The sequence below is a fragment of the Passer domesticus genome, chromosome 3 (genome assembly GCF_036417665.1).
Source record: "Passer domesticus isolate bPasDom1 chromosome 3, bPasDom1.hap1, whole genome shotgun sequence".
Taxonomy (NCBI): domain Eukaryota; kingdom Metazoa; phylum Chordata; class Aves; order Passeriformes; family Passeridae; genus Passer; species Passer domesticus.
Genome location: NC_087476.1, coordinates 110,069,074 through 110,086,508, shown reverse-complemented (window position 1 = coordinate 110,086,508; position 17,435 = coordinate 110,069,074). Strand labels below are relative to the sequence as shown.

General features: G+C 45.2%; 1 protein-coding gene across 3 annotated transcripts; it reads left to right on the top strand.

Annotated features, from left to right (window-relative positions):
- The first annotated feature begins 27 nt into the window (after positions 1–27).
- DHX57 (DExH-box helicase 57) lies at positions 28–17,254 on the top strand. Of its 3 annotated transcripts, none has more exons than XM_064415077.1 (24): positions 28–92; positions 1,342–1,540; positions 2,241–2,393; positions 2,672–2,836; positions 3,183–3,985; positions 5,350–5,540; positions 5,671–5,792; positions 6,053–6,248; positions 6,970–7,094; positions 8,197–8,330; positions 9,088–9,142; positions 9,442–9,638; positions 10,100–10,216; positions 10,527–10,623; positions 11,053–11,226; positions 11,737–11,937; positions 12,380–12,656; positions 13,197–13,292; positions 13,390–13,473; positions 13,592–13,729; positions 14,159–14,233; positions 14,647–14,781; positions 15,142–15,342; positions 15,434–17,254. In XM_064415077.1, the coding sequence occupies exons 2-24, from the start codon at positions 1,347–1,349 to the stop codon at positions 15,575–15,577; spliced, it is 4,074 nt and encodes a 1,357-aa protein (XP_064271147.1). In that variant the 5' UTR covers positions 28–92; positions 1,342–1,346; the 3' UTR covers positions 15,578–17,254. The 3 variants fall into 3 exon arrangements, with proteins under 3 accessions (XP_064271147.1, XP_064271148.1, XP_064271149.1); XM_064415078.1 differs by having other exon boundaries at positions 34–164; XM_064415079.1 differs by lacking the exons at positions 28–92; positions 1,342–1,540 and having other exon boundaries at positions 2,256–2,393; positions 2,677–2,836.
- Positions 17,255–17,435: the final 181 nt, after the last annotated feature.

Here is a 17,435-nt window from a genome sequence, read left to right as displayed (position 1 = left end):
AGCGGGGCGGGACGGGGCGGGCGGAGGTGCCGTGGCCCGGAAGGGAAACGCCGCGGATCCGGATCGGGGAGTCCGGGAGGTACCGGCCAGAGGTGGGAACGCTGGGGAAAAGGAGTGGTGGAGCTGCCGAGGGGGTCACGGTTCCGCGGAGAGCGGGGTGGAAGGTCAGGGGGTGCGAGGGGGCTCTGCGAGGGGAGAGCCGCTCTCCCTGAGAGGAGCTGAGGGGAGGTGGACAAGGGAGGTGGGCAGGGGAGCGGGGGGCTGGGAGAGGACTGAGGGTCCCCAGACAGCCGTGGAGGGGAAGGTGCCATGGGGAAGGGCGGAGCTGCTCCGTGCCCGGGGCTCTGTGCTCTGAGCTGAGAGGAAGGAGACAGAACCCTGTGTGACAGAGGCCTCGGGGCACCTGCCGTGGTCTCCCTCCTGCCGTGGTCTCCCTCCTGCCGTGGTCTCCCTTCTCCCTCCCTTCTGCCAGACTGCCCCGGGCGGGGTCAGCTTTGCCGTGAGCTGCTGTCCAGCCCCAGTGGAGCTGGAGTGGAAAGGGCGACAACAAAAAGGGGAACTTGCTTCTTTCCCAAGCCCTCGTTTGGGCTGTTACTTGTGCACGGCGCATCAGGTCGTGTCCCGGCTGTGGAGGTGCCAGTGGAAAGATCCAGGGAATAAATTCCTGCCGGATTGCCCACAGCTGCTCACCTGTCCCCTGCAATAGCTCCCCGTTAGCAGGAGGATGTGTTGATGTTGGGCAGCCCTGGGGGCTGTCAGCGCTGGGAAGGACACTGCTGAGGGAAGGGGAAGGCCGCCTGTTTGCCAGGACGAGTCCGGTCACTCCCTGACCAGGCCCAGCAGCCTGGGCAGCTCCCTGCAGAAGGGAGCCCACTGTGAGATAATGTGAAAAAAGCCATTGTGTCTTGGGCTTTAGCTCCCCTTCCACCTTTTAGTATCAGCCCTGCAAGCTGTCAAGTTAAAAAGTGATGGGGCAGAGGCTGCTTTCTTCTGCGAAATTTCCCTTGAAGGTTTGTTCTGTGGACTTCTGCATCCAAGAGGTTCCATCAGAGTGGCAGAACTGGGGTTCCCAGGTTAGGCATGCTTTTGGCAGAGTTTTGCCAAACTTGCAGCTTTTGGCTGAGGAATATTATTTTCTAAAGCCACAGAACTCACTAAACAACATTCCAGAAGAATATTTTTTGCTCCAGGTGCATACAGACACACCAACATGCTGATAATCAACAGTGGTTTGAGAGGGTGCCTTGTCACATAGAAAAACAAATAATGTCTGCTCAGACATACACAATGGTCTTAATCACCTACACAACTAAGGACTGTTTTATCCTCTTCTTCCCTTAGGAAACATGAGTTGGTTAGCAAGGAAAAAAGGAAAGCCCAACAGAGGAGGAGGACGAGGGAGAGGAGGCGGTGGAAGACGAGGAGGCAGCAGTGGCCATTCAAACAAGCCTCAGCTGGGTGGAAGTAGGAAATGTTCAACCAAAATTTGGGACGATGGAGATGATTTTTGTCTCTTTGAGGAACCAAGACTAGAATCCAGGTATTTCTGTTGGTTTGGGGGGGATTGGCATAGAGATGTCTGGGATACTTGGGGGTTGTTTGCAATACTTTGGACCATTGAGATACTTTTTGGATGTTGACATACATAGACATTTGGGGCTGGTTTCTGGATGTGTTTGAATATAGAGAAGAGTGAAAGTGTTTCAGTATGAAGTAGTTTTTACACGTCTGTTTTGATTAATGTTTTATGGATTCGATACCCAGGAAAGTGTTTTATTTTTTAAAGATTATAACCTCTGATTTTCTTCTTTGGTGATAAAGTAATTTCAGGACATTTTTGGTCAGAACACATTAATAAGCACAGGATATTTATGTTTGTGTGTTACAAAACAGAAGCTGGGCCATGGAAAATCATCAGTTTAGAATTAGTTTAGTATCCAGTGTGTGTTCTGACACATCTAGCTTAGAAATATGTGGTTGTATTGTAGTCTAAGAACAGCTGTACCTAGCAAAGTGTTCAGTGAATCATTTTGGATTCAACACAGGATACAATACATGTATGCACATGTGTGTGCAGATAAAGACACACAAATCCTGGTCACATAAGAGTGAATCCACCTGAATAATCCTTACGTGAAGGATTTCTATTATTTTGATTTTCCTGTTTTGAATTACAGGTTTGGGCCCTAACATTTGAGGCAGGCAGATAACTCATGGTTATGTCCTATTTTAATTTTCAGATCAAGTGCCCCTGCCAGAAGAGGAGGGCAAACAAAGCAGAGATCTGAAGCAAGAATGCCTCTGCAGACCATACACATGACATCAGAGAACCAGAGAAGAGTGAAAGAGCTCCTTCAAGAGCTGCAAGGGCAGGAGCTGGCACCTGAATCAGAGTTAGTTTAAATGGAGGCACTGCTTCCAGCTTCTCCACATGAGAAGCTTTAGCAGGCATACTGTTAGAAAAGGAAACAGTATTTTTTCCCTTAACTTTTAAGTATATCTCAAATCCTATGGTTTTGACTCTGCTTTGTTCTTCTGCAATATTAACACTGGGAAAGGGGTAGCCAAATCTGCCATTTAAATGAAGGATTTAAAACTGCAGAGGCAGAGTTTTATGTCTACTCTACATTTTAATTTTGTTTCATTTTAACTTGATAACTCTTTTTATCAGTGTAGCTGGAGAAGATGATGACGAGCCTGATTACCTCGATGATGAGCAGTGCTGGTCAACAGAACAGGAAGCTTCTGATGTAATGCCAAGGTTGTCTGCTGAGCCAGCTGAGCACAGAATTGTAGACAGTGAAGTGTCTCCATTTGCTGTGAACAAACTCTCCAGGTGATGCTTTAGTGAATAATTGTATCATGAAGAGGTAGATCCCTGTCTCAATACTCTCTGAGCCCTCCTTGTGTTCTTCATCCATTTTGCTCAGACATTAATAATCATTCAGTACTTCTGTGTGGTTTGGGAGCATTTTGTATGTGACAGCTTTTTCTGAAGAGTTTAATTTCTGTAGCTGAGTGGGGAAATCTAACCCTGAAACTCTTAAGTGCTACATTCTGAGGTGTGAGGCAGTGCCATGCACGCTCCCTCACTGTGAGGCTGATCGAGCAGATCTGTGGTTATTTTCCTTCATAGGAGCCTCCCACTCACTTGCTGCCCTGTTTGCTCTCTCTTGGTGCAGGTATGGCTTTGACTGTGAGCGCTGTAGGGCAGTGCTGAGATCCTGCAATGGTAATATTGGGGCATCATTGGAGTATTTGCTACTGCAGTGCTTCTCTGAAAGGTATGGAGAGAAGATGCAGGTTTCTGCAGCAGCTGCTGAAGCCAGTCAAGAGGAATGTTTAGAGCAGAGACAAGAAGAAGCTTTTGCCCTCCAGTCAATTTATGGAGAGAAATTTGTAGAAAGGATTAAAAATCGTGTTTGGACTTTTAGTTTGGAATTGGACTACCTAACACACAGGTTCAGTAAATCTAAACAAAAAAGTACAAGGGACACAGCAAAACAGACTTCAAAGGAAATATGTAAATTTTACCTCCAAGGAGGCTGCAGGTTTGGTTCAAAATGCAGATTTAGACATGAATTCCCTCCAAACCATCCACTAAACACATCCAAGAACTCTGTAGACGATGCTCATCTCAGACATAGTGATGGTCCCATATATGAACTTGAAGTAAGATTTCCTGACGAGAACAAGTATCCACTTCAGGCACCTCTTGTGGCATTTTACTCCACTGATGAGAATCTGCCTCTTGCTTGTCGTCTGCACATTGCTGAATTCCTCTTTGGAAAGGCCTTGGCAGCTGCAGAGTCTCATGAGCCAGTGGTGTACACCTTGGTGACTTGTTTAGAAGATGAACACGAGATCAGCGAGCTCCTGAGCAATACTCAACACAAGTTCAGTGTTCCTCCTGTCTCCCTGCTGGCAGCACCTCCTGTAAAGCCACAGGCAGAGAGTGCACCTGCTTCAAATCAACAGGCTGAAGGTACACCAAATCTCCTTTATGGTTTCTGGGCTAAGAACAGTCAGAAAGATTTAAAAGAAAAAAAGAGAGGGAAGGCAGAGCCCCCAGTTCAGCCATCTGTTCCAAATCTATTTCTGGAGATTGAAGTCATGTGGTGAGCCAGATCCATGATCTGTCTGTGCCTCAGGAAGTTCCTTCTGTAACCAAGCTGCAGCAGAGAGGTTTTGTGCTGGCCAGAACTGAGTTCAAGGAGCACAGAGTTTGGTTTAGCAGAGTGAGTGCTGCCCATTGCCAAACAATCCATGGACAGCACTGAGAGATGTGAGCTCCAGAATGCACCAGAGAAATGTGCTTGGAAGGGAACAGGGAAGGTTGTTTGCAAGCTTTGCTGCATCTGCGACTCATCAATTCAGAAACCTCTTTTTTTAGATTACTTAAAATTACCAGCAGCTCCTCAAAATTCACTCACAAAGGTGGATTTAAGGCTGAGCAAATGTGGAAAGTGGTTATAGAATGTTGTTCAAGATATCATTGCTTTCTATTTATGCTGGTGCAGACAGGTTGATTTCACAGAGGGAGAGTTGAGTCTGTGTCACTTGTGGCAGGGTGACTTTCCAGCTCTCAATTCCAAAACTACTTTTATCTAAGGCAAGCTTTTTTAAAGACAGTGTTCAAGAACAACTGCATTGAGTTGTAGAGCTCTTAAATAGTGACAAGCTGTGTTTTTGCTACAGTAAGACAGAGTATTCCATTTTTTGAACACCTCTGCAGAAAGACTGCTTTGTTCCAGAAACTGAGATCCCAAATAATTTTCTTTAGTTATTCCCTATGCTGTAAAATAAGTTTTGTTTTGGTTTTGGTTTTGCTTTTTTTTTTTTTTTTTTTTTTGTAAAAGTAGCCTTAAAACTTTCAGGGGCTGGCTGACAGTCTGAGCAAATCATGCTTCATTTGATAGGCAAAGGCACTGAAGTACCTGGTCCAGTTTCAGCTTTGGTTTAAAAGTATTTGGCACTGACTTAACACTTAATTAATTAAAACTACCCTAACATATTATAAGCATTTTGTACTGCATAGAAGTGGTTGTTCGTTGGAGAAGTGAGCTGAGGCACATGGAAAATGTGCAGGAAGGCAGACCATGTAACCATGTGTGGCCACCCAGACCCTGGACAAGTGGGATGGGGCTGGAGAAGCTGTGGGTGATTGGTGAGGTGAGGGGAGGTTTGCTGGTGGTGTTGAACTAAATGCATGTCAGAAACAGTCCTTGGACCCTCGGGTCCAGTCTAACAAGGTTCTTTGTTGGGAATGCTGCTGGAACATGTCTGTCTTTCCTTCACTGCCCGTTCCTTAGTAATAACAATATTTAACTGTACACTCTCTGTCTCAAGCCTCAACAGTGTCAGAGCCTCAGGAAGAAGAGGTGGTGGCAGAAGAGGAGGAGGAAGAGCCTGAGCAAGTTGTTGTGGAGAATGAGAGTTATGTGCACTTGAAGAAGAAGCTTTCCAAAAAGTATGATGTGCAGGCCAAGTCTCTGTATAACGAAAATGTTAAAATCTGCGCGCAGTTTCGGCAGAAAAAGGTACAATGTGCAGAACGTAGATTTGTTGCTTACTTTAGGGAAATAAATATTTAAGAGACAAGCTGTTGTTTCAGATGGTTCTGTTCCATTCCAGTGGTGTTCTTACTGCTGTGCTGTCTCTGTCCATCAGTCTTCCAGGCACTTTCAGTCCATGCTGTATGAAAGACAGAAGCTCCCTGCATGGCAAGAGAGAGAAAACATTCTGGGTTTGCTTGAGAGTCACCAAGTTCTTGTTGTGAGTGGCATGACAGGGTAAGAGTGTGATTGCAGATACAGACTTTATGTGTCAAAGTATACACAGAATAACATGAAATGTGATCCATGTTGTGGGAAGGTTGGGGTGGTGGCTCATCTGTGACCAGTGTAACCAGTGACAGCAGTCCTAGGTGAACTTCATGTGACGGATCACATAATGAAACAAAACAAATTTCCAGTGGAATGCAGTCAATTTATGTGGGTGGAAGATATTACATTTGTGGGGTTTTTAATTAATTCCTGATTTTGTTGTGCAGATGTGGGAAAACCACTCAGATTCCTCAGTTCATCTTGGATGCTTCATTGCAAGGCTCTCCAAACAGAGTTGCAAACATCATCTGCACTCAGCCTCGCAGGATCTCTGCCATTTCTGTGGCTGAACGTGTAGCCAAGGAAAGAACAGAAAGGGTTGGACTCACTGTTGGATATCAGATCCGTCTGGAAAGTGTAAAGGTACACATGCTTTTCTTGCTGGTTTTCATTTACTCCTATTAAAATGTGCTTAATGCTTCTCTAGTGTACAGAATCTCTGCCCTAAACCTGCCATGCAGTGAGATAAGCAAGTTTGTATCATCTGTATTTATAAAATATTATGAAATGTGTTCTGTATTTTATTTCATCTCAAGTTGCACAGTTCACTTTGCAGAATGAGAGTGCAGTGCTGTGTCTCACGGGTTTGCTTTCTTTTGAGCCAGGTGAAGGGGAGTAATGTGAGTAATCCTGCTGTCCTTTGGAAGGCTACTGGCTGTTCTTCTGCCTGTTGCCATTCCCATGTGTCTCTCAAGTGGAGACTGAAGGGTGAAGCTACAGCCAGACAAAAAGTGCTGAGTTGGAAATGAAGTTTTGTCTGTGTTGCAGCTTTTTCCAAGAAGTATGCTAAAAAAGAGACTCACCAAATCTTCCTAGGAAGAGATATCTGAGTTGTTTATCAGAAAACACTGTCCACAGGAAAAGCAGTTCATATTTTTTGATAGGTAGCAATGCTCCTTGGTAAGAAGCAGGTGTTGTCAGTGCCAGTCAAGAAATGAAAATCCATCTCCAGCAGGGCTTGCTTGTTCCCTCTCAGTCAAACCTGGCACTGAGCTGAAAACAAATGCTTTACAGCAGCACATACTCTCTTTGCACTGTGTTAATTTGCCCAGAGTCAACTGAATGCTTTGTCTTACCCTTCAAGTCCTCAGCTACCAGGCTTTTGTACTGCACTACTGGTGTGCTGTTGAGAAGGCTGGAAGGAGATCTGACTTTGCAGGGAGTCACTCATGTCATTGTTGATGAAGTTCACGAAAGAACAGAAGAAAGGTAAATAATCTCTTATCCTGTAAGCAAAATGAAGAAGGGTGGTCAAATGTGGCTAAGGTGCAAGTAGCTGATCCTGTGGCAGTGGTATGGGATGGTGGAGGGAGGCTGGGTTTGGGTTCTTGTCTTTGGGCAGTGGGAAATAGTGCTGCAGCAGCTTGTGAGAAAGCACATCTCTCAGGAATTGCTGTGCCTGCAAAGCAACCTCACATTGCAGCAGTGTTGCAAAGAGGTTTTGGATAGGGCTGGAGGGTTAAGTAACTTTTTAACCAAAGCTGTCTGTTTCTTACAGTTTCCTTGTTTCAACTTTTATCAAATACCATAATTCTTCACATGCCTTTTGGGCATTTTTTTCCCTGATGCAGGCTTCAGCAGAGCAAGGGACAAATGCTCACATTTCCTTCCAGTCTGTAGATTTTACTAGACTCATCCTATCCTGCTCTAGCCTCCTGCAGTTTTACCTCACTTACCTGCTGATCACAGACAAAAGATAATGTCTGTCAGTATCTCTGTAAATTAAGTGGCAAGCATCCTTTTCTTTGCTTTCCTTGTCTAACACTGCAGTGCAGTGGGTTTCTAAGAGGCTTTGTCTCTTACCCATTATTCTGAAGCTCAGGTGGTATTTTAGCCACTTAAAAGTGATTGTGTTTCTCAAGGATTCCTCTTCTTCTTATTTAAATCACTTCAAGCCAGTCTTCTAGTCATGCCACAAAAGCTATAAATATAGAGGGAAAAATACAGTGAGCAGGGAGGAGAGGGTAGGTTTGAGTAACTCTTCCAGCAAAGAAGAGGAGTAATAAGGACTCATCTGTTACTTTGAGTTAATTTCTTATCTGATGTTCTTGTGCTGTCATTAATGTAAGTCATTTATAAAACTTTTTGTTTAAATGGTTTTGCTAAGCAATCCTGCCACTCCAGTAAGGGACAACCAGAAGAGAGTCAGATTTGCAGACTGCTTTTCACTAGACCATTCCAACAAGCTCATGTTTCTGTGATGGTGTTGCTGTGCTGTTGAAAACACCAGGAAGGTGGACAGAAAAGGAGAAAAATAGTCTGAAAGTTAATGCTGAAAACATTCAAATGTTCTTTTGCCTGTTTTCTTCAGTGACTTCCTGCTGCTGGTTTTGAAGGATATAATGGTTCAGAGGCCAGACCTGCGCATTATACTGATGAGTGCCACCCTGAATGCTGAGCTTTTCTCTCAGTACTTCCACTCCTGTCCAATCATTAACATACCAGGTGAAAAACATTCCTTTTTATTGTCATTCATCGCTTTAGAGATTTGTTTTCACTATTTCTTCTTGCAAAGTATTTCTCAATTCAAGATGAGGATGTATACCAGAAATTCGATGCTGAAGACTAAGAGGGAGAAACTAATGAGATTTAGGAGAGAAAGGACTTGGAAATGTTGACATTTTTGTGCTGTCTGTATACCAGCAGAATTTCCCTCCTCAGAAGACAATCATTATATGGTGTGTGCATGACATGGTTCCCTGGGTTAGTTTCACCACAGCTGAAGACTCTCCTGTATCCTTGTGAGAAAAGGATCAGTGAGAGGATCCAGCTGGATCCATGCACGTGTTTAGCCCAACGTGCCTTTTAAATTGCTGAGTTATGACGTGGAGCTGGAGAGGAACATGGGTGTGTTCCCCTAAGTGTATCTGCTCTTCTCTGCCTGTGTGAGTGCATTGTGCGTGTTACCATGGAATCCTAGATTGGTTTGGGATGGAAAGAACCTTAGAGGTCCACTAGTTTCACCCCCTGCCATGGGCAGGAGTGTCACTAGACCAGGTTGCTCAAAGCCCCATCCAACCTGGCCTTGAACACTCCTTGCTTGGAAGACACCCACTGTTTGTCCTAGTCACAAATTGTGTTGAAGAGTGCAGTGTATGTCATAATAACCTGTATAAAACTACAATAATCTTTGGTCTTTTTTCTCTTTTCTCCATGCTGTTGTGGCACGTGTAGATAGATTTATTCTCATGTTTCCTTTCAGGTCGAACGTTTCCTGTGGACCAGTTTTTTCTGGAAGATGTGATTGCAATGACAAGGTGTGAAATTCACATGTTCTCAGATGTATTTGGGTGGTGAGGTTGAGGTTGCACTTTTGACTTTGAGACTGCAGTAGTTCTGTGCATTTATTTTGAAAGTAAATCTTCTCAGATCTCCCTCATCACCTGCACTCTTGGAGCTCTACTAAAGCACCTTGACCTTCATATTATCTGTGGTTTATACAAAGTTCCTCTCAGACTTAAAAAAAATATTTTAGATACCCTATCTCTGCAGTTAGTTATTAGAAGGAAACTGTTAGGCTTCTTTCCACACTACCAAATGTTCTTCTGCTGTTCAGGTATGTTTTAGAGGACAGCAGTCCCTACAGAAGGAAGGTAAAGCAAGAACAGAATGGGAGACACAAAAGAACTGCATTTGAAGAAGTAGAGGAAGACCTGAGGCGTGCTGGCCTTCTGGAAACCACTGACACCGTGGTCAGAGATTCAGATCCAGACCAGAAATTAACACTGAAGCAGCTCCTTACACGATATAAAGGTGAACTCCTTCTTAAATGTGATAAATTGGCAGACAAACAACATGGGATATTATCACTGTAAGCTGAATGCTTATCTATAATTCATAGATTTGCACTTGTGAAGTTCTAGATGAGAAACTTCCTGCCAGTTTAAAAGAAATAAAAGAGAACCCATTGTTCTCTTAAACTACAAGCAAAGATCTTGGCTAAGACTAGTTCTTAGCATCTGAAAATGGACAGTTTTCAGCTACTGTCTCTTTCCATCCCTTTTCAGATGCTTTGTTAGTTCCACTTTGCTCTCTGTATCTGTTCTTGCTGAAGCAGCTTTGCTTGGGGCACAGCATGGATCTGCCCTCTTCAGGTCTAAGCCAGGTGCTCTTTAAACAAAGCTGTAACTGGTCCCATGCATCCACAGATGTTTTTTACAAGACACAGATTTACTGCATCTTTCATTTCTTTTTTTTTTTTTTTTTTTTTGCAGGGGTTAGCAAGGCAGTGTTGAAAACAATGTCTGTCATGGACTTGGACAAAGTTAATCTAGAATTAATTGAAGCTTTGCTGGAATGGATAGTTGCTGGCAGACATTCATACCCCCCAGGTAATTTCATTGTCCTTGGGAAATAAATGAAAGAAGATTCTTAGAAGTTTCTTGGATAGTCCAAAGCTAATTATTTGCATGCAGAGGTTCTGTAGCTACTATATTTTGGAAAAAAAAAAAATTGCTAGTTGAGTTACAAAACTTGTGATATACATGGGAGGGGAAAGGCAAGAAAATTGTCTACTTGAGAAGTCTTTTGTGAAGGACTATTACAACCTGTGTGCTTTTTTAGTACAATAATTGCACACTAATAAAATATTGTGCTGTCCTTTTTGTTGAGAGATTTTAATTTTTTTATCTACATATATAGGTGCTGTGTTGATATTTTTGCCTGGCCTAGCAGAAATCAAGATGCTTTATGAGCAGCTTCAGACTAATGCTCTTTTTAATAACAGGCACAGCAAGAGGTAAGGCAGAAAAGCTCCAAAACTGTCAGTCTTTACCCATAAATAGTCATTTCCTGTATAAAGCCTGCCTTTATCCAGGGATAAATTAGCTTGATTAAATGTGTGAGCTGACTCCAGTCAGGGTAACTCCTTTTCTATCTGTTGGCTCCCTCCTTTTGTTTTTCTCCTCAGCTCAGGAAGGTCAGTGTTGAAGTTCTCAGAGACCCTGGTGAGGAGTGGTTTCCATTTTGTGCTCTGCATGATCCAGGCTGCTGAAATCTCAGAATGTTTGCTGAGTTACATTTAGTTGTGGTTGTGTTTGGCCTTGGTTACAAGGAGAAGTAACACTCTGGACAGTATCTAGTGAGGCAAAAGTGTGTGCAGGCAGATTGTTCCCAAGAAGGAAGAGGCTGGAGATGCCCTGAGCATCTTGTCCTGTTGTCCTTGCAGGTGTGTGGTTTATCCACTTCATTCTTCACTGTCCAGTGAAGAACAGCAGTCTGTGTTCCTCAGGCCTCCTGCAGGAGTTACCAAAATCATCATCTCTACCAACATTGCAGAGACATCTGTCACCATTGATGACGTGGTCTATGTGATTGACTCTGGAAAAATGAAGGAGAAAAGGTACTGGCATTCATTCCTTGGGGTTTTGTAAACTGTTTCAAGCCTTGAGTTTTCCAAAGAGACAGGAAAAACTGGAAGGAAACTTTGTCTGTAGAAAGCTGCTACGAGGTGGAGAAAGCCAGTCTAAACTCAGATCCCAGTGCAGGAGTGGGAATTGTATCCATACAGAAGTTGGCAGCATCTGCCTGCTCAGCCTCCAGCCTGTTCTCTGTGTGCTCCGTACAAGGGTGGGGACAGGACAAGGGCTGAAATGGCTTCAGACCGAAAGAGGGCAGGTTTAGATCAGATATTAGGAAGAAATTCTTCACTGTGGGGAGGCACTGGCACAGGTTTTCCAGAGAAGCTGTGGCTGCCCCATCCCTGGAAGGGTTCAAGGCCAGCCTGGACAGGGCTCTGAGCAACCTGGCCTAGTGGAAACTGTCCCTGCATGTGGCAGAGGAGGTTGAAATTGGATGATCTTTAAGGTTCTGTGGCTCTGTGAATACCAGCCTGTCTCTTGCTTTCCTGTAGATACGACCCAGGCAAAGGAATGGAGAGTCTGGAGGACACCTTTGTGTCCAAGGCCAATGCTCTGCAAAGAAAAGGGCGGGCAGGACGTGTGGCCTCAGGCGTTTGCTTCCACCTCTTCAGCAGCCACCACTACAACCATCAGCTTGTGAAACAACAGCTGCCAGAAATACAGAGAGTGCCCTTGGAGCAGCTCTGTCTAAGGTGAGCTGTTGTGTTTCCTGAAAAAGCCAGCGTGCACAATGTCCTTCCTTTGCTGCAGGGAGCACCTGCCACAACCCACACCAAAGCACCATCATCATGCAAACGTTGAAGGAAGAGGCCTTCCTGTCCCTGCTGCATGCTGCACACCCCTTTGTACTGAAAGGAAACAAAGCAGCACAAATTACAGTTTTGCAGTAAAAACTTTATTTCAAACCTCAGTGTACTAAATAGAAATCTCTTCTTACAGACTCTACATTGTTCCCTGACTTCAGCTTTGTGTTACTGGCCCTTTTCTAGGGAGTGTGCTCTTCAACACATTTTCTGTTTGCTTTTTTCAATCTGTTTTTACAAAAGCTTGTTTTTTTTATCCTGAATATGGAACTAAGCTGCTTTTTTATTTTCTTTGTGTTTTCTTTTTAACTTTCCCTCCCCTCCACTTAAGAATTAAGATCCTGGAGATGTTTTCTGAGCAGAGTCTTCACTCTGTCTTATCACGACTGATCGAGCCCCCTCGGACTGAGTCCTTGCAGGCATCAAAGGTGCGACTGCGGGACCTGGGAGCGTTAACACCGGAGGAAAAGCTCACTCCTCTGGGATACCACTTGGCTTCGCTGCCTGTGGATGTCAGGATTGGCAAGCTCATGCTGTTTGGCACCATTTTCCGCTGCCTGGATCCTGCTCTGACCATAGCAGCCAGCCTGGCCTTTAAGTCACCTTTTGTAAGTATTCTTAACCCGGGGGTCATGTTTTTGTGTGGCAGCAAAATGCTGTTGTGACATGCAGCACGCTGCACTTGATATTTTAATTCTTCTTTTTAGCCTGAATTGTTTATGTGTTAGTGCAGGGCTTGTTAAAACAGTCCAGTTATAAGCAGAAGTTCAAAACCATGTGAGCAACAAGAGTGGTATTTATATACAGTACAAACAATGAATAGTATTTTTGATTTCTAGCTAAGAAGTGCACACATTTTGTCTGACTTTGGTGTGAAAATTACTGGTAATATAAATAGTGAAATAGCTGACACATCTGAGCTGTGATTGCAGAGGTCAGTTTGGATCTCTGTGTCTTCACTGTCACTTTGGCTTCTTGAATCAGGTGCTCTTTTGAATGCCTCATATTTTCTGTTATCCACAGGGAAAATTTGCATTCTGACCTGTGAGCTGCTGTGAAAATACCAAAGAGAATGTGCCATGTAGGTCTAGAAAGGCTCGTCCAAGTGGTGAGGGGAAGAACACACTAACCTGTTACTGCCTGTCTAGGTGTCACCATGGGATAAAAGGGAAGAAGCAAACAAAAAGAAGCTGGAGTTTGCAGTGGGAAACAGTGACTACCTGGCTCTTCTCCAGGCCTATAAGGTGAGCTAGAGCTCAGTAGCCTCTCAGGGTTTTGTGACGTGTTTGATATCCATGCAGAAATGTTTTATTAAAGGCTTCCTCCCATGCTCTCACTCAGGGATGGCGTTTAAGTATCAAAGAGGGCTCTCAAGCAAGCTACAACTACTGCAGGGAGAACTTTCTGTCAGGAAGAGTTCTTCAGGTAGGTCAGTGTCTGTGGCTTGGCACAGGGACTGGCAGAATCCCAGTGACAGAAATAAGCCACTGGGGAAGACTCTTCCTGCTGGGTGTGGCAGCCAGCACAGCTCTGTCTGTTGTAGGAAATTGCCAGTCTGAAGAGGCAGTTTGCAGAGCTGCTTTCTGACATTGGCTTTGTGAAGGAGGGATTGAGAGCCAGGGATATTGAGAAAAAGTGGTCCCAAGGAGGCGATGGCGTGTTGGATGCCACAGGAGAGGAGGTAATTCACAGCATTTCATCCGTGCTTCAAATGCTGCTGCAGTTTTTCATGTGGGCTGCCTTCAGGAAGACTGGGGCCAGAGATGTTACATGATGATCAGGGTGATCAGGGTTTGGTAGTTGTAGGATTCTTTGGGACAACTTGTGCTTGCTGTCTCGAGGGTGCAAGCCACTTTGTAGCCACATGTCAGAGAACAATTCAGCTGGGCACCAGGATAGTGGTGGCCAATTTGTTCCATTGGTAGTGGGGGGAAATGCACCCTAAGTCCAACCTGAGGTTGCAGGAGCAGTGACTCGTCCTCCTCTATAAAGCACAGGAGTGCAGCTGTAGCAGTGAACTAGTTTCAGGAATTCAGTCATTCCTAGAGCAGGATTTTACCTTTACAGACTGAACTGTAGGATCTCTAATGATCTCCTATTGATTCCACAGGCAAATTCAAATGCAGAGAACATCAAGCTGATCTCAGCTATGCTGTGTGCTGCACTGTATCCCAATGTTGTCCAGGTAAGAGAATGCTTTTTCATTTTCCCTTCTTTGGTCTAGCATATCCACATAGACTGCTTTCATTTTGGCTCAGTGTGGCACCCTTGAGCCTGGCTTAGGTTGCCAAAGTTTGCTGCTTGTGGTGTCAGAGCTCCAGTTTGTATTGCCTGAGACTGCTGCTGTTCCTACAGGCTGATTACAGTGTCACACAGAAGCCAGCAGGAAATGCAAAGAAGCCACTTAAAATTAGACCTTTTGAGAAGGCTGAGGTTACAAAGGAATGCAGGATTGGGCAGCACCTGGAGTGTAATACCTGTCTCCAGTGACTTGACATGTTGCTTCCACAGAATTTCTGGTTTTGAAAAATTTAAAACATGAAGTTAAAAGGTTTTGTGGTGCAGCAGATTTTTATAACCTTTTTTCTTACCATACAGGTGAAAAAGCCAGAGGGTAAATACCAGAAGACCAGTACAGGAGCGGTCAAAATGCAACCAAAAGCAGAAGAGCTAAAGTTTGTTACTAAAAATGATGGTTATGTTCATATTCATCCTTCATCTGTGAATTATCAGGTCAGGATGCTTTTCTCTGCAAAGCATGCTCTCTTTTTATGAAAGAAATCACTTTTGCTTGAGTGTTTAAAATTACAGTGAGGATCACTATTGATGTTTAAAATCCAAAAATCTTAATGATTGAACAGTCCTGTGTTAGGACTGTAAATAATGGTGCATTCCTGAGTTAGGAGTGTCCTCCTGGGCAGGGAGTTAAACTGCATTCTCTGGAGCCAGCAGTTGTTGGCAGCTCTTCTGGCTCAAGGAGGGTCTGTTAGTGCTGCAGGGGCACTTCAGGCCCATCTGCTGCTGCAGAGTCGGCCTGTGTGGCAGAGGCAGGAAGAGCAGTGTCACTGACCGGGCTGTTGTGTCCCTGCCCAGACCAGGCACTTTGAGAGCCCGTACCTGGTGTACCACGAGAAGATCAAGACGAGCCGCGTGTTCATCCGGGACTGCAGCATGGTGTCCGTGTACCCGCTCGTGCTGCTCGGGGGCGGCCAGGTGCACATGCAGCTGCTCAAGGGGGACTTCGTCATCTCCCTGGACGACGGCTGGATCCGCTTTGTGGCTGCCTCTCACCAGGTGAGGAGGAGGAGGAGGGGCCATCCTGGGAGGGCTGCCGAGCTGAGCTGCAGCTGAGCCTTACCCGTGCCTGTTTTACCACGTGTGGCAGGTGGCTGAGCTGGTGAAGGAGCTGCGCTGCGAGCTGGACCAGCTGCTGCAGGATAAAATCAAGAATCCCAGCATGGATTTGTGCATGTGCCCCCGAGGCTCTCGGATCATCGGGATGATTGTCAAGCTTGTGACCACACAGTGACAGCAGAACAGCTTTCTGTAAAGCATCACCCATGGCTGCTGCCCGAGAACAGACCAAGTAACATCAGTGTCCTGACATTTACTGGTCCAAAATGTGGCACTGACCTCTGGAAAAACAAGTTGGCAACTGTACTGTTGAGTCTTGGGTTGTTTTGTTTTGTTGGCTTGCTTGGTGAAATTAAGGTGGTTTACACTCAGCTCTGGGGAAATGGCAACTCTTCCAGAAGGAAATAGAAACCTCTGAGTGTTTCTTAGGGACTATGCCCTGGTAGCAGTGTTTTCTGGTCACACAAACACCTGCTAGCCAGCTGTTTCTTGTAATAGTCACGGCTGGAGGCAGCATGGGGCGTGGGGAGCTGCTCCCAAATTGGTTTAAACTCACTTCTACATTTTGACTAAGACTTTACTGAGGCAGTTTTGGCTGACAAGGGATCCTCTGTTTACAGTTCAACCCAAAGCCTTTGTACAGTAAGCACCTTTAGATTTGTGTCAAGAGGTTCTGCAATTCAGTGTCCTGTGGTAAGGAGATGTACTCAGCAGTCAGTGTGATTTTGGATCAGTGCAGGTTGCTCTGGTGACAAAACTCCAAGACAGTGTGGACATTTTCCCTGGAAGAAAGGCTGTTCCAACCCTTCCTGCACTGAGAATAAGTAAAACAGCTGAGATGGGACTGCTGTAGTACATTAAAATGCATTCTTGGCAGCTGCCGTTGCTAATTGCTAATTATTCTGGTATGGGTTCCACCCTGTACAGTTGGAACAAAGTCCCACTTTTGGAAGCTTTCAGCCAAACTCCTGCTCAGAGGACTGGGCTGCTCCAGTGTGGGGTAAAATGCTGTAGCAATAATGAACCATTATTTGCTCCTTTTGGCCTTGCTTTTAATTGCAGTGCTGAACATTGCTGCAGCCAAGCTGCTCAAATACCAAGTGCCCTAAGTGACAGGACTGGGCTGTCACCAGAGTGAACACTGCCTCCAGCACCAGTCTGATCTACACCCTGAGGAATGAGTGGAGAGAGGCAGTGTTAGACGAGTGTTTTGGTTTTTTTAAAAAAACAAATATTTTTTGTAGGAGTTTCACACCAACACGCCCTCCTGTGAGGAGGATGACAGGAGTATCAAGACCAACATCCCTGTGCAGAGAATGGCCACTGCGGCTCTGCTGGGATGGATTAGCCCCGGCTGGCTCTGCTCCCTCCTCCATCCCACCTCCATGAGCAGGCACTGGGAGGAGGGAGAAGCATGGGATCAGATATTCACACACTGAGATACAGTTTAATACAACAAAAGCAAAAGAATTTATTCCCTACTTCCCTTGGGCAGGCAGGTGTTCAATCACTCCAGGAAAGCAGCATGCTGTCCTTCCAACCGTTCCTAAAATTACTGGCACTACAACATTTCCTTGCTGTTCTGCTAACAGCCATTATCAGCTGCAAAAATAAAGCAAACTGGCATAAATCCTGAACTATCGTATTAATTCAGTAACCCATCCATGGTGCCATGGGGTTAGGCTGATTTCCCAGAGCAACCACAGATCAGCACAGCAGCAAGGTCCTGCCCTGGGTACACTTCACTGCCAGGATGGAGCCAGGCTGACACGAGGACCGTGAGCTCTCAATTCCCCACAGATCCTGCTACTTGAACACAACCTGCAGGACCTGGGATCTCCACAAAACCCCTCCAACTTCCTAAAAAAGTTACACATAGACATAGCATACACACACAAGACACCTGGCACTGGTACCTCTTCCCTCTAGCTGGTGCTGCACAGGGATGCAGAAGGCTCATGTGCCTGTCCCAACCTGCCTGGTGCTTTTTCCCCAGGGGCAGCACACTGCCCTCTTCCCCATCCCAGCTATGA

Coding starts and splice junctions, on each gene's coding strand:
- DHX57 (XM_064415077.1), top strand. CDS start 1,347: ATGAGTTGGTTAGCAAGGAAAAAAGGAAAGCCCAACAGAGGAGGAGGA. Junction 7,095..8,196: donor CACGAAAGAACAGAAGAAAG/GTAAATAATCTC, acceptor TGTTTTCTTCAG/TGACTTCCTGCTGCTGGTTT. Junction 9,639..10,099: donor GCTCCTTACACGATATAAAG/GTGAACTCCTTC, acceptor TTTTTTTTGCAG/GGGTTAGCAAGGCAGTGTTG.